Here is a 15,124-nt window from a genome sequence, read left to right as displayed (position 1 = left end):
AGTGGAATATTATTCAGCAATCAGAAGGAATGAAGTACTGATATATGTCACAACATGAGTGAACCTTGAAAACATTATGCTCAGTAAAGAAAGAGCAGATATTTTATGAATCTACTTATATGAAATGTTTAAAACATATGAGAAAAAGTAGTATTAGTTATAAGTATATTAGTTATAAATTAGTTATTTTCCAGGGCTTAGAGGAAGGTAGGAAAAGTGACTGCTAATGGGATGGAATTACTTCGGGGGCATGAAACTGTTCTCAAACAAGGTTGTTCTGAGGTTTCAGAGCCCTATGAATATACTAAAAACCCTATGAATATACTAAAAGTATAAAATGAATTTCATACTTTAAATGAGTGAATTTTATTACCACACAATTATTATATTTTTAAAAAGCCGTTTATAAATATACAATGAAATTCTGAGTACAGTTGATATACATCTTGCTCTCAAAAATCTGAAAAAGGAAAAGAAAACAATAGTTTTCCTTTACAACTTATTTTATCATTTCAGTAATGTTTATTGTTCTTATAAATTTTTGAAATAATTAGCAATTTATTGCATTTAAATGCAGTCATAAATATTCCTAATTCCAAAGTGTTTTAATTAATAGAAGTTGAATATAAAACAGAAATAGGAGGTCTGTCCAGAAAAAGCTCAGCCATTGTTAATATAATAAAAATGGTTTGTGTGACATCAATGTAACCTGGCAGCCAAGGAGAGTGGACTGAAATGCACATGCTTGAACAATGATGACTTGACTGGATATTGAGGGTGGTAGACACCACTGAGTGAGCATGTATACCCTGTGGTCATCACATTCAAAATGACTAAGCAAGTAGAGCAACAAATCTGAGTCAAATTTTGTGTTAACCTTGAACATTCCTCCTTGGAAACTGTTCAGATGATTCAGAAGGTCATAGCTATGGGCAACTGGTGATTGGCTCTTTTATTACAACAACACATAAGCTCATGCATCATGTCTCCTGCAGAATTTTTTGGGAAAACATCAGATTGCCGAGGTGACTCAGCACCCCTTACAACCCAGATTTGGCACCCTGTGACTTCTGGCTTTTCCCGAAACTGAAATCACCTTTGAATGGGAAGAGATTTCAGACCATTGATGAAATTCAGGGAAAAATGATGGGGTGGCTAGTGGCAATTGGGAAAACTGTATGAGGTCCCTAGGTGCCTACTTGGAGGAGACTGAGGTGTCATTGCCCTGTGTTCAGTGTTTCTTGTATCTTGTATCTTCTTCAGTAAATGTCTCTGTTTTCCATAGTACATGCTGGATACCTTCTGGACAGATCTCGTATACCATTTTATACCAAAAAATTATGCAGAATAGGCCAAGTACATAAAGTTCCTTGGCATATGTGGAAAGAAAAGATTCTGAGAACACTTTTTAAAAACAAAATTTCTTGTTTTATTTGTTCTAAGTTCTCTGTAACACAGTTGTTATATGGACTGTTTTTATGTATGAGGTACATATTAGAATTGACAATCTCTAGGGCAGTGTTCTTAGAATTGTGATATCTGAGATCACACTTAGCACTACTTACCAAATTATTCATTATATTCTGCTTTGAGTAAGATTTACAGTAAATGTTGTAAATGTTGGTTGACAAATATGAGGTTATGTGGTTTGGCAGTCAGTAACCTGTCAGATGGTTTTGCTTAGATCTAGTTTTCTTTTTCAAAAAAAAAAAAAAAGAAAGAAAGAAAGAAAGAAAAATATGTTCAGCCCCTTCAAATTACTAAACACTTTCCAGTCCTTTTTCTTTACTCTTCTATGGCACACTTAAAATGCCCTCCTTTTGACAGTGTTTTTCCTTAGTTTTCATTCATCACACTCTTCCTCTTATTTCCCTGACTTTTCCTCCCCAGCCTCCTATACTGGCTTTTCTTCCTTTGACTTTCATTAGTTGGTTGTGGTTCTTAGAGTTCCCATCTCAAGCACAGTTCTTTTCATCTATGTGTCTTCTTTGAGATTTCATCTATTGTTACAACTTCAAAATGTACTTCATAGAGTACAATCTGATGATAAACCAGAATGTACATCTTTATGCCTTACATCTGTACTGTTTCAAATTTTTAGCTACATAATTGGAATTTCTGCCTTTTACATATCTTAAGTTCAAAATGTCCTAGATTCAATTTAATCTCAAAATATGTTTTTATCTGTGCATCACATTCTCTGTTAATACCACTACTATCTCTGTTGCCAGTCAAGCTAGAAGCCTGAGATATTTATCCAGTAGCAAAGTCCTGTTGGTCTGTCCTTCTAGATATCTCTTGAATACATGCTCTCTTCCTTATCATAAGGCTTACTTCAGGCTCTCATTTATCACTGAACTATTATCTATCTACATTACACTAAGGATTGTCTTCCTAAAATATTGATTTGCTTATGTCATGCTCTGGTTTAACTTAAACTCCTTCATAGACACCATTAATCATCTCAGAATAAAAGCCAAAACCCTTGGGAAAGCTTTTCAGGCTTCAGCACACAGTTAACTAGTTAAGCTTATTTCCATCAATTTGTCCACCATTCTGGTATACTTTTCATTCTGCAACCGTGCCGTATTTTCAGATGTATTTTCACCCATGCTATTTTTTTTGCTTTTGTTTTTGTTGTTTTTTACTATTCTGAAGCTAACTGCATTTCCACTGGTCATAGTAAATGAATGGTTCAGGACTCTGGGCCTATTCCAATCACCACATTCTCCTGACTAGGGGAGTCCTTCAAAAATAGGCATGTGACTGAATTGAGGACATTAGAACAAAAGGGAAGATTTGCTTGGTTCTCCTTGGAGAACTTTTTTCTGTCCAAACAGTGAGAACCACAGGAGAGACACCCTCACCTCTGCTGGATCTCCCAGTCAGAGATCTAGCCTATGACCACTACAGCCATTTTGGTCCTATCAAGGATGAAGTCAAAGCACAGAGGAGAGCACAGGCAAGCGCATCTCACAGAAACTGAGCAAGAGACATTGGCTTAATCTAACCCTGAAGTCCATGCCCGCTCTGAACTTTCACATAGGCAAATTATTAAATTTCTGGTTTATGTCAGTTTGGATTAGTTTGTCTGGTATTTGCAGACCAGAGCCTCCAAACTGATAAATAAACTTCAAAAAAAAGTTCAAGGAAAGGTAGGTGGAGGCACAGTAGATATGCAGAGAGAGCATGGGTGAAAACAATTCCCATTGTTAAGAATGCCTTTTCCCATGAGTGGACCTACGCACACTTACATACATCTAGACAATATACAGTTTTCTTTTTGAGAAGATAATTATTTCCACATCTGATTATGACATTTGCTCTTGAAGAAATACTACAAAAGAGCTAAATGCATACATCCTTATTAACATAAATGTTAATGCTAAATTTAAGTTTAAATTGATGAATAAATTTTGGGCATGACTACATATAAATGAAGTCAAAAGAGAAAAAAATACAAAATGTTTTAATTTTTAAAATATGGCAGAGGCAGTATAGCCCAAAAATAAATGAAAAACATTCTTATTTTTCACATAGAATTCTTAAATACTTCACTGACAGCCTTTTACATGTAATTATTTTGAATCCAACCTTTTAAAATTCCTGTTTAATTCTAAGGAGAATTGTGAAACATGGAGTTTTTGCACAATAAAATATTTAATACAAAAACCACAAATTTAACATCATTCCATGTGCTCTTCTATGTTCCAGATTTTTTTTCCTTAGAAAAGAAAATGTCAAACATCTTTCTATTTTGTACTCTTTTTTTATTGTCAGGAAGGGTATTTGGAAGTTAGAGCACAAAGAAGTTCTTTATTATGAAAGGAAATGCCTGGAAATAAGAGTTAATGCTTAAATTAAAGACTTAAGTTCCTAATTTTTAAGAATTTGGATTAATCCTGGGCCCCATAAGTGCCTGGATTGTTGGTACAGCATTAAATGGAAGGGGATCAGAAGGCCAAGTTTCTTGGTTCTTCACATTTGTGCTTCTTGCTGCTATACTTTGTGCTCGTCTCTTTTCCCCTTTTCCTTGTCTGGAAGTGATTGATGAATTTATCTGGTGATCTAAGTACAACTGTTGTAGTGTCTTTTATTTTGTGAATCAGTTCAGTTTTATTAGGATGAGATCTTAATTTTGCACACATGGTTTCATTTTGTTGGGTTAAGTCTGATTGTAACTCACCACATTATGTATTTGCTACTCATGGAGTCAATTCATGTTGCAATTCGGATCTCTCATGGGGAACTGGTAGATTTTGATTTGTGCAACTGTGCCTCCAGTGGCTAACTTAAGCCTCAAATGAAGATGTTGTTTCAGTGAATGTCCAAATCTGTTAACTTTTTAATATACATATTCTAAGAAGATGCACATGCATGTAGTTATTTCATGATACAGCTTATAGGCAAGAGTGACTTCTCAGAATAAATGGGAAAGAAAAGAATGACTAAACTAATAGAGGAATTCAAGAAAGGCATTGCCAACTATTTTTTTAATGGTGAGGGTTAAAGTTTTTCTTGTATTTACAATAACAGTATCGTTTTCCTGCGATTTTTATTGATACAGTTCTAAAAATTAAATGTAACTAAAAATCTAAAAAGAAACTAAATGCTCAGATTCATATTTTAGTAATTATCTGCTTGTGGATTTTATAACTGGTCCCTGTATTCACTGGTCTTTGCAAGCTCTGCTCCTTAAAAAGGACAGCCAACTCCCAGCATGCATGGCTGCATTTTCCTTACAATGCCTCATTTCCTTTTAAATGTATTAGCAATTAGCTCCCAGTGTACCTGATTGTAGCTTTGTTTGACTTTCCACCTCTCTTTGCTTATTGAACTAGAAGAAAAGTACATTAAAGCTTATATAAATGGCCAGGTTTCCTGCTTTAGTGAAAGTTTAAAAGAAAGCGGACCTTTCATTAATGTGAAAAAGAATAGACTAGTCCCAGCATTGAGTAAGCTGAATGAATTAGCAGAGAGGTACAATAGGAAAACTGGACACCTCCCAAAGCCTCCAGAGTTTGCCCTTTGCAATGTTTCTGTATTATTTTAGACTTGAAGTTAATTACCAGAATGTCACATATGCCCATATTCAGATATAAGTACAAAAAACATTTCCTGAAGCCAAATAGAAAAATAAAAACATTTGCCGCCTTTCACTGATTCAAATAATTAGTGTGAAAATTACTTATAAAATTTGTAAATGTAGCTACTCCATATTTTAAAATATAACCCCTGTATGTGTTTCTTTTAAAGGCTATAGTAGGATATTTCCTAATTGATGTAGAATGGAAACTAAAATGTTGACATTTTTACTTATTTCCAATTTAAATTGCATCTGGGAAAAAAAAAAAGATATAGAGTTTTGCTTTAGTTGGCCTTATTTTACTGCCATGGGAGTTGACTTTCATCTCGGTTCCCATAGATATGTGTGAGAAATTCTTTAGGGCCTGAAACAAGAGAATCTTCAGGGTTATATGATCTGACCTAATCAACCATGAGTGCTCTCATACTTTTTTTTAATCCCTTTTACAAGGTATTTAATAAAGGCCTTTCTCAATCATCTTCTCCTCCTTCCCTTGATTAGACATCGATGAGTGCAGCATCATCCCTGGGATATGTGAAAGTGGCGAATGCTCCAACACCGTGGGAAGCTATTTTTGCGTTTGTCCACGTGGATACGTAACCTCAACAGATGGCTCTCGGTGCATCGGTAAGCCTTGTATTTTTGAAGGCATAATACACTGCTTCTTTATAATGAGAGAGCAGCCCAAACAGGTATGAAGATGGCAACGATTATAAAACCATTGGGAAAGTGGCTGAAAGAGTTGTTTAAAATAAATGGTACCACTATTGAGAGATTGATAGACCAGGTGCTCTTTGCAAAGACTTCAGTTTCAGAAGCCATCTGGGTTTATTTTATGCTGTCAGAGTCATTTTGGAAATGAGCAAAAACTTCCTGAAGATATTGCTCTTGACCAGCTTTAGAGCACAAAGGCATGAGAAAGATTTTTTAAAATCTGCTTTTGAGACAGAATGCAGTAATTAAAACTTCTTTCTGTTGCTATGAATCATGAGTGTAGTCAATTTCTTGTTTACTTAGACCTTGTTTGTTCTAGTGAAAATAGTTATTATGAAAAAGAAATTGATACCTTTAACTAACTTTCAGCATATTCAAATTAAAACCAAATATATTTGTATGTTCTCCTTTGTTCAGAAAGATGGAATAGTGCTTTGGTCATGTGTAGGTCAACCATTATTAAGTAAGTCTTAGACTTTAGGAGCATTAAAGATTCATGTGATACAGCCCTGGCTGGGGTGGCTCAGTGGATGGAATGCTGGCCTGAGAACCAAAGGGTCACTTGTTCGATTCCCAGTCAGGGCACATGCCTGGGTTTCGGCCCAGGCCGCTGGTTGGGGGAGTGCAAGAGGCAACCACACATTGATGTTTCTCTTCCTCTCTTTCTCCCTCTCTTCCCCTCTTTCTAAAAAATATATAATCTTTTAAAAAAGTGATTCATGTGATTCAGTAATTAGCAAAATTAAGTCAGCATCCAGGTTTACAGAGGATGGTCACTGGGGGTCACTGGGGTAGTCTTCTAGCCCCACCAGGAGGTTATGTGTGCAACTAACTGCCAGGGTCCAAGTGAACTGGACAAATGAAATACAGGAGTCAGGGATGTAAGCTAGCAGTCTTTTCCTACCAATAAAAGGGCTGTGGCCAGTGGTAGCCAGTGGTAAAATGCATTGATATGCCAGTTCTTGCTATCCAGTAGTAAACATGAGAGATATAGATGCTGCCTTAGAATATTGTATTGTCATCATAAGTGGCAGAAGGTGGCACTACCAGTAATGGAAGAAGCAGTGTGGTGGTAGTAAAAATAACTACTACCACTTATGAAACATGCATCGTGTATAAGAAATTGTATATCTACATTACCTCATTATCTTGTAGCTTTGGGTCCTTGGGCAAGCTGCTGACCTGCCTATACTTTAGTTTCTCCTAGTAAATTTTTAATAAAATGTTTATTATTACTATTACTATTACTACTAGGAGAAGTAGGAGAAGGACATGCCTACACTGGATCCCATATGTTATGATTTGTAATAATCCTGTGTGATAGGTATAATTTTTCAGATTTATAAATGAAGGAACTAAGGTTTAGAGAGGTAAGGTGACTTTTATTACAAGGCCAATAAATGCAGCTAGGCTTTGAATTTGGGTCTCTCTGACTCCTGCACGTGTGTTACTGTGACACTACACTGCTTTCTCAACCACATCAAGGTGGCAGGGATCCTGTGCCTACATATCAAGGTCTCCAGTATGAGTGTTTACTCATTGGCTAGACTGTGAGCTCCATTAGGTCCTGCCTTAGGCAGCTTTATGTCTATGTGGTACCTTGCATACAAGTTTGGGCTTAGTAAGTCTTTTCTGAATGAATAGGCTAGCCAACAAATCAATGAATGAAGTAATATCAAATGCAAGAATGTTGCCTTGGTTGATAACTGCTTTGCACTGTTTGCTGCCCTGCTGGACATGGTGTGATAGCTCTGAGTTGTGGTCCTGGAGGCCCAGGGCCTGCGTGAGGTCCTGAGAGTGAGGCACAGTGAGTCCTGTGCTGAGCACGAGTCCCAGTTCATTTCAATGTCGACATCCTGATCCAGGAACAGAGGAAGACCCCTAAGGAAGGGAGAATAATATTCTAAAAGTATGAAACCAATGTTAAAATTAAGGAAGCAGCTTAAAATTTTTTTTGAGTAACTATGTTGTATTTGGAATAAGTTTGTGTTTTCCATATATGAGAAAAAAATAAACCTAACATTTTAATATGTAAGAGATCTTTGGCTTTGACTTTTTAAAATCTGAGTCTGTATTTTCTTAGATTAAATTTATTTATGATGAATTATATATGTCATGGATATTCCCATCCTATTGATTTTGCAACCAAAATGCCTTGCTGAGGACTTTCAGTTGATCCTGAGGGCAGTGAGAGCCCATCAAGATTTTTGAGCAGGACAGAGACAAAAAATGGGAGAATAAACTGGTTTAAAGAAGTGAGGAACATCTTGATACAGTGATGTAGAAAGATACCAGGATGTGCTGTTACCACACATGTTATGTGAATGATGAGTGTTGATTGCATATACATGTTCGCATTTACAACAAAACACTTGAAAGATAACCCAAAACTCCTAAAAATATTTAACTAAAGGGACAGGGAAGATGGAGATGAAACAAAATACCAAACACTGTGTTAGTTTTAACTATAGTATCATACAAAAGGTGACTGCAGGAAGAGGATGGTAGTTTTAATGAAGAAAAAAATGTCCCAGAAAGAGAAGATTAGACAGTGAGGAAGAAACACTTCACTATTTTAAAGGAGGAAGTAACCCTAAGAGCCATTGTCCTGGATTCTAGTTAGTCTAGTGTAACGGAAGCATGAAAGCAACATGAAGGTATTTTAGGAATAGCAAGGATCTGCAGAATCAATCAAGGGGAGCCCATGTTGGCTCCAGACCATCAGAGAGGCCCAGGGGTGGGGGCGGGGTGGGGCCTGGCAGCCCTTCAGGATCAGGGGATGAAACCTGAGACAATGGCTACTATTTACTGAACAGCTATTATCACTGCTAGTATTCTGACCTGACCTAACCTCATTGCTGTTTTCTGGCTGAACCTTTTATTTTTAATGAGCAAAGCTCACTCAATAGGAGACATTTGTTTCAAGGTACAACCCCCAACTTTTACCAAGTTTTCATCACATTGTATAATTAACCGTTAGTTCTCTTAAATCAAGTTTAGACTGAATGTCAAGCCGTGAAACAAACTCTGATAATAGTACCATTATTTTACTTCAAGATAGATTTATATTTTAATCAGAGGAGATGGATTGCTTCCTCTTTTTCAGTGTGGCTTTAAATAAGACTTCATGTAAACCTTGCTCTGGGAGTGTGGTGAGGGTGATAGGAGATTACTGGAGGAATAGACTTGTTTTCATTTCTGTGACATATCAGTCCTACAGTTAAGCATATACCAAACATCAGAAGGATTCGTCCTGACGCTATAATAAATGTGTTCCATCTGCCTCTGCCCCTAATAATTCTCCATTTCAAGAGATGGCATGCATTGATAACTCCTAGTTAGTTCTTTGGGGTGTCCCTGTCTTATTGTGTCCCTTTCTTATTTCAGATATTCTTCCATATGACACATTTTCAACACACATAGTACTTTTATAAGGACTGTGCAGTTTTAGGTATGCAAAGCAAAGAGCCTAACTCCTAGCCACTGTTTTGCTTTTGAAATACATTTTAAGGAGACCTTAACTATGAGACATCACACTACACTGATCTGTATCTCATCCTGGTCTGTCTTTGACTCAAAGGATTGGAGGTAAATGGCTTGCCTCTTTGATGTTATTAGAAGAGAATAATTGCAGAATTTATTTAAAAAATTCTGACTTACTTTCCAACCCTCTTTCTCTGCCCTTCCACCTTCTCACCAGTGATGTGGTTTTCTTTAATACATGCTATCAGACCAGAGGCTTCCAAACTGTAGAACAGTAGTTGTTTATATTTATTGAATTTTCAAAAGCCTTTCTTTGACATCGAAAATGTTTTCAGATCCATGAATGATGATAATTCAATATCTTGGAGAAAATACATAATCAATTTGTATCTTATTAGTCACAGTGGCATCTCTGTAAGTGCCAGTCATGTAGTGCCTACATATTGTGAGGTGTTTCTCACATGCATTGCAACGTTCAGTGTAGGATTTGTGGACCCCTCACAATATTATTGCAAACTCCCAAAGTTTAGGAGTAGTATCCGTAGATTCCTGCTGGATTTCTGATGAACAACTACTCATTTCAGTACATATTCATTTACTTCCAATGTGCTGTTGTATTTTACTCCTGAGCTGTTTAAAGTATAAGGGTTTTTTCTGGTTTGCAAACCAACCAGATGGGCTTGGGAAAAGATGCGTTTTCTCCAGTTGTTGCATAGATATATCCATTAGATTAAACTTGTTAACTGTACTATTATAATTTTCTCTATATCTACCAAATTTTGTCTACTATATCTATTAGTTACTGAAAGAATTGTATAAATATCCCATTATAATGGTAGATATCTCAATTTTTCTGTGTGGTTCTGTAACTTTCTTTTTTAAAAGATTTTATTTATTTATGTTTAGAGAGGGGAAGGGAGGAGAAAAGAGAGAGAAAACCAATGTGTGGTTGCCTCTTGCACACCCCCTATGGGGGACATGACCCAGAACCCAAGCATGTGCCCCGACTGGGAATCAAACCAGGGAAGCTTTGGTTCACAGGCCGGCACTCAATCCACTGAGCCACACCATGCCAATGTATATATTTTGGTGCTATGTTATAAGATAATGAATGTTTAAAGATACTGTATTTTCCTAGTGAATTGAACCTTTTTTCAATATGTATTGACTTTAACATCTTTTTCTTTTCTTTTTGGTCAATTTCCATGTATTTTCTCTTGGTATATTTTATCTCATTATTTTGTATCACATTTTATGGGTAGAAGTGTAATGTTTAAATATATGCCTGTTTTATATTTTTCCTCTCACATTTTTTTGCTTCCTTATGTTTCAAATGTGTCTCTTTGAAGAGTCAAAATACAAATTGTTTTTGCACAGTATGAAAATCTTTGTCTTCTGAGATTCATTGATATTTATTATAGTAACTGATGTTTTTATTTTTTAATATATTTTATTGAGTATGCTATTACAGTTGTCCCATTTCCCTCCTTTATTCCCCCCTGCCCTGCACTGCCCCTCCCTCCCGCATCCTCCCCCCCATTTAGTTCATGTCCATGAGTCATACATACTAGTTCTTTGGCTTCTCTATTTCCTATATATTCTTAACCTCCCTCTGTCTATGTTGTACCTATCATTTATGCTTCTTATTCTCTGTACCTTTTCCCTCATTCTCCCCCTCCCCCTCCCAACTGAATGCTCCATGTGATCTCCATTTCTGTGATTCTGTTCCTGTTCCAGTTGTTTGCTTAGTTTGTTTTTGTTTTTGTAGGTTCAGTTATTGATAGCTATGAGTTTGTTGTAATTTTACTGTTTATATTTTTGATCTTCTTCTTTTTCTTAGATAAGTCCCTTTAACATTTCCTATAATAAGGACTTGGTGATGATGAACACTTTTAACTTTGCTTTATCTGGGAAAAACTTTATCTTATCTCCCATTCTAAATGATAGCTTTGCTGGATAGAGTAATCTTGGATGTAGGTCTTTGCCTTTCATGACTTTGAATACTTCTTTCTAGCCCCTTCTTGCCTGGAAGGTTTCTTTTGAGAAATCAGCTGATAGTCTTAGGGACACTCCTTTGTAGGTAACTGTCTCCTTTTCTCTTGCTGCTTTTAGGATTCTTTCCTCATCTTTAATCTTGGGTAATGTAATTATGATGTGCCTTGGTGTGTTCTTCTTTGGGTTCAACTTCTTTGGGACTCTCTGAGCTTCCTGGACTTCCTGAAAATCTATTTCCTTTGCCAGATTGAGGAAGTTCTCCTTCATTATGTTTTCAAAAAAGTTTTCAATTTCTTGGTCTCCCACTTTTCCTTCTGTCACCCATATGACTCCAATGTTGGGATGTTTAAAGTTGTCCCAGAGGTTCCTAAACCTCTCCTCATTTTTTGAATTCTTGTTTCTTCATCCTGTTCTGGCTGAATGTTTATTTCTTCTTCTCCAAATTGTTGATATGATTCTTGGTTTCCTTCTGTTCACTGTTGGTTCCCTCTATATTTTCCTTTATTTCATTTAGCCTAGCCTTAATTTTTTCCTTTATTTTGTGACCATACTCAACCATTTCTGTGAGCATCCTGATTATCAGTGTTTTGAACTGTGCATCTGATAGGTTGGCTACCTCTTCATCACTTAGTTGTATTTTTTCTGGAGCGGTATTCTGTTCTTTCATTTGGGCCATTTTTTTTTTTGTCTCAGCCACCTGTTAAGTAGTGAGGGGCCTTAGGTATTTACCAGGGTGGAGCAATCCACATCGCTGCTTTGTGGTGCTGTATGTGGATGAGGGGTCCAAAAAGGAACAATGATGCTTGCTGGGCTCTCATCCAGCTTTCAGTAACTTTCTCCACTACCTACAAGCAAATTGGGCCCTTCTGGTGCTGATTCCCAGGTGGGTGGGTTTGTGTACATTCTAGGACCCTGTGGATCTCTCCAACGAACTCTCCTGTGAGGCTGGGAGTTTTTCCTGCTAGTGCACCCCCAGCCCCCTCAGGTTTTTACCATCAGAGGTTTTGAGGCTTAATTTCCCTGCACTGGAACCCTGGGTTGTGTGGTCTGTCTTACTCCCCATTTTTCTTCCCAGTTTATCCACACACAAATGTGGGACCACCTGGTCCTCCAGCCGCCACCTTGCCCACTCCAGTCGCTTCCTCTCTGCCCCGGCTGCTTGTCTTTGCCCTCCTACCTGTCTGAAATAATATTTCTTCTTTAACTCCTTGGTTGTTGGACTTCCATACAGTTTGATTTTCTGATAGTTCTGGGTGTTTTCTGTTTTTAAATTTGTTGTTGTCCTTCTTTTGGTTGTGCGAGGAGGCAACATGTATCTACCTGTGCCTCCATCTTGGCCAGAAGTCCTGATGTTTTTATTTCTATTAACGTCTTTGTGCTTCCTACCTATCTTGCTTTTTTGTTACCTTTTCCTTTTTCTTGCTTTTTTTAAAGATTTGTTCAGGATTCCCTCTTTCTTCACATTTCATCTTTTTATTGTTTAGAAGTTACATGCTTTATTTCTGTGGATTTTGTAGTTATCCTAGTTGTTTTCATATGTATATGTAACTTCAAGTCTAAAATTAATATGTTTTGCCCTTTTATAAATAAGAAAAGATATTAGAATAGTTATACTTTGATTTTCCTCCCCCGATTTAAAAAATTCTAGCCATTGTCACTCCCTCTTTGCAACAAATTAATCATTATTTTTGCTCTTTGATATATTTTAATGCCTGTTTAGATTTTAGCCAATTACCTAATAATATCTTTTCCTCTTCATTCTTTAATGCTTTCCAACCCTTCTACTTGAAATCATTTTCCTTTTGCCTAAAGCACCTCTTCAAAAATTTCCTTTAGAGAGAAACTTTTGGTGGAAAATTCTGTTTTTGTATTCAGAAAATAACCTTGATTTTCCCTCTGGAAAGATGGCTTCTTGGGATATAGACTGTTAGGTGGACAGTTATTTTTATCTCAGTGTACAGAAGACACTGTATCTAGCATCCATTGGTACTATTAAGAAGTCAGTGATTATTTAAATATCATTCTTGAGCAGGTAATCTGTTTTTTTCTTTCTAACTATTTTTAAGATCTTCACTTTTCCTTTATTGTTCTGTAGTTTCAGTGATATGAACCTGTGGATTTCTTTTTATTTTTCCAACTTTGGATTGCAAAAATAAAAAAAAATTGAAATTGGAATTCCTAGATCTGAGATTGTTGCAACTTTATTAGAAAGTCCTGAAGGAGTATCTGTTGAACATTGCCTCTCCCCCAGTCTGCTTATTAACTCTTTTAGTACTCTTATTAGATATATATTACCTTTTGAACCTCTTGTTCATATTTCTTAACTTCTTCTTAACATTTTCTTTATCTCTCTGAACTATACTGAAGTTAATTTACTCAGCTACATTTTTCAGCTCAGTAATTTTGTTTTCATTTATGTGCAAAACTCTGCAATATATTCAGTGAGCATATTATTTCAGTTATGATCATTTTCACTTATAGAAGTTTCATGGAATTCTTTTGTCACTTCTTACCTTGTTTATAAGCTCTTTTCCTTTGTTCACATTTTTATATTTCAATCGACTTAAACAAATTAATATAATTTAGTTATTAATTAACATTTTATAAATTATTGTTAGTTAATAAGTCAGAAATGATGTGACCATTCCAGTATCTGAAATTTGCTGTTTAATCCGCTAGCTTTTTTTTTTCATTGAGCCTTGTTTCTTTATGTGTTATTTATATACTTATTGTTTTCCTGTTGGCTACTTCTTTTTCTTGGAACTTTATTTATGGGAATTCTTTAAGACCTGGTGTCAGTATTAAGTCTTCAGTGGTATTAGCTTTTGCCAATTGCTTGCAATACTTCTACCTGAAGACATGTTTATATTATATTCCTCCTTTGAAGTTTTTCAGACCTAATATGAATTGAGACATCAAAGCTGTCTGTGTGAGGAGGAGCTTGTGGTAACAGATTCTTAGGAAAGATCTTTCTTTTCTTCCTCCCAGCACTGAGGCAGTGACAGGCAGGTGTCTTAGCTGCCCTTCTCTTTATTAACCTTATACTAAGGATACAGCTCTCTGGGGCCCCTGCTTTATGAGGGAGTTCCCTATTACATTTGCATTGGAAGGGAGAATCTGGGCTCTTTATTTCTTGTGCTTTGGGTCCTATGAAAGTACCAGAGCTGAAATTGAAAGTCTCTGGAATTTTGCAGAAGCACGCCCTAAAGCCAAAACCTTTCTGTTCACTTACCTCCTAAAATTCCTGTTCTCAACTTCATTTTGAGACTTTTTTCCTTTCTTTCACACCAACTAGGTGATTTTTTTTTAAATATTTTTTTTGTAATTTACCTGGGATGTATCTACTGGGAGAGACATTTCAGAGTGATTCATCCACTATTCTGCTGCAAACAGAACATATATTGTTTTAGTAAATTCACTAAATATAGTTGGAAAATCAATTAGTATTTTGTTATAAACCTAGGTCTCCTGATTCAAGGCCATTGTTTTTCCTTCAAAACTTACCATACAGCCTCCTCCTTTCAGAGACCTTGAAGAGATAAGTACAATTCAGCCTACCTTGTTTCATAACCATGATTATTGTTAAGAGTTTAGGACTTTCTAATTTATATCCTGTCCTGGAGGAATGTAACAATCAAGTAAATCTAGGAATATGATACTTTGGGTTCGTGTAATGAATATTCCCAACCTCCACGGTATATGAAGTATCTGCAGTGTCTTTACATGCACACATCCAATTTGTACACATGCTCCTCGAGTTATGATGAGGTTGTTTTTTAATAAACCCCTTGTAAGCTGGAAACACATTTAATACACCTCACCTAGCAAACATAACATCATCGCTTT

The 15,124-nt window shown here is 36.2% G+C and overlaps 1 protein-coding gene across 4 annotated transcripts in view; it reads left to right on the top strand.

The window, feature by feature from the left end:
* The window catches only part of FBN2 (fibrillin 2), a 257,503-nt gene that overhangs the window by 127,919 nt on the left and 114,460 nt on the right, over nucleotides 1-15,124 (top strand). For all 4 annotated transcript variants that reach the window (XM_036020716.1, XM_036020718.1, XM_036020715.1 and 1 more), the window contains exon 8: nucleotides 5,588-5,713. In XM_036020716.1, coding sequence (XP_035876609.1) covers nucleotides 5,588-5,713 — 126 coding nt within the window. The remainder of the gene's footprint in view (nucleotides 1-5,587; nucleotides 5,714-15,124) is intronic.

Source organism: Phyllostomus discolor, chromosome 3, assembly GCF_004126475.2.
Source record: "Phyllostomus discolor isolate MPI-MPIP mPhyDis1 chromosome 3, mPhyDis1.pri.v3, whole genome shotgun sequence".
Taxonomy (NCBI): domain Eukaryota; kingdom Metazoa; phylum Chordata; class Mammalia; order Chiroptera; family Phyllostomidae; genus Phyllostomus; species Phyllostomus discolor.
The sequence above is the reverse complement of the archived record's forward strand: the minus strand, read 5'-3'. Positions and strand labels throughout refer to the sequence as shown.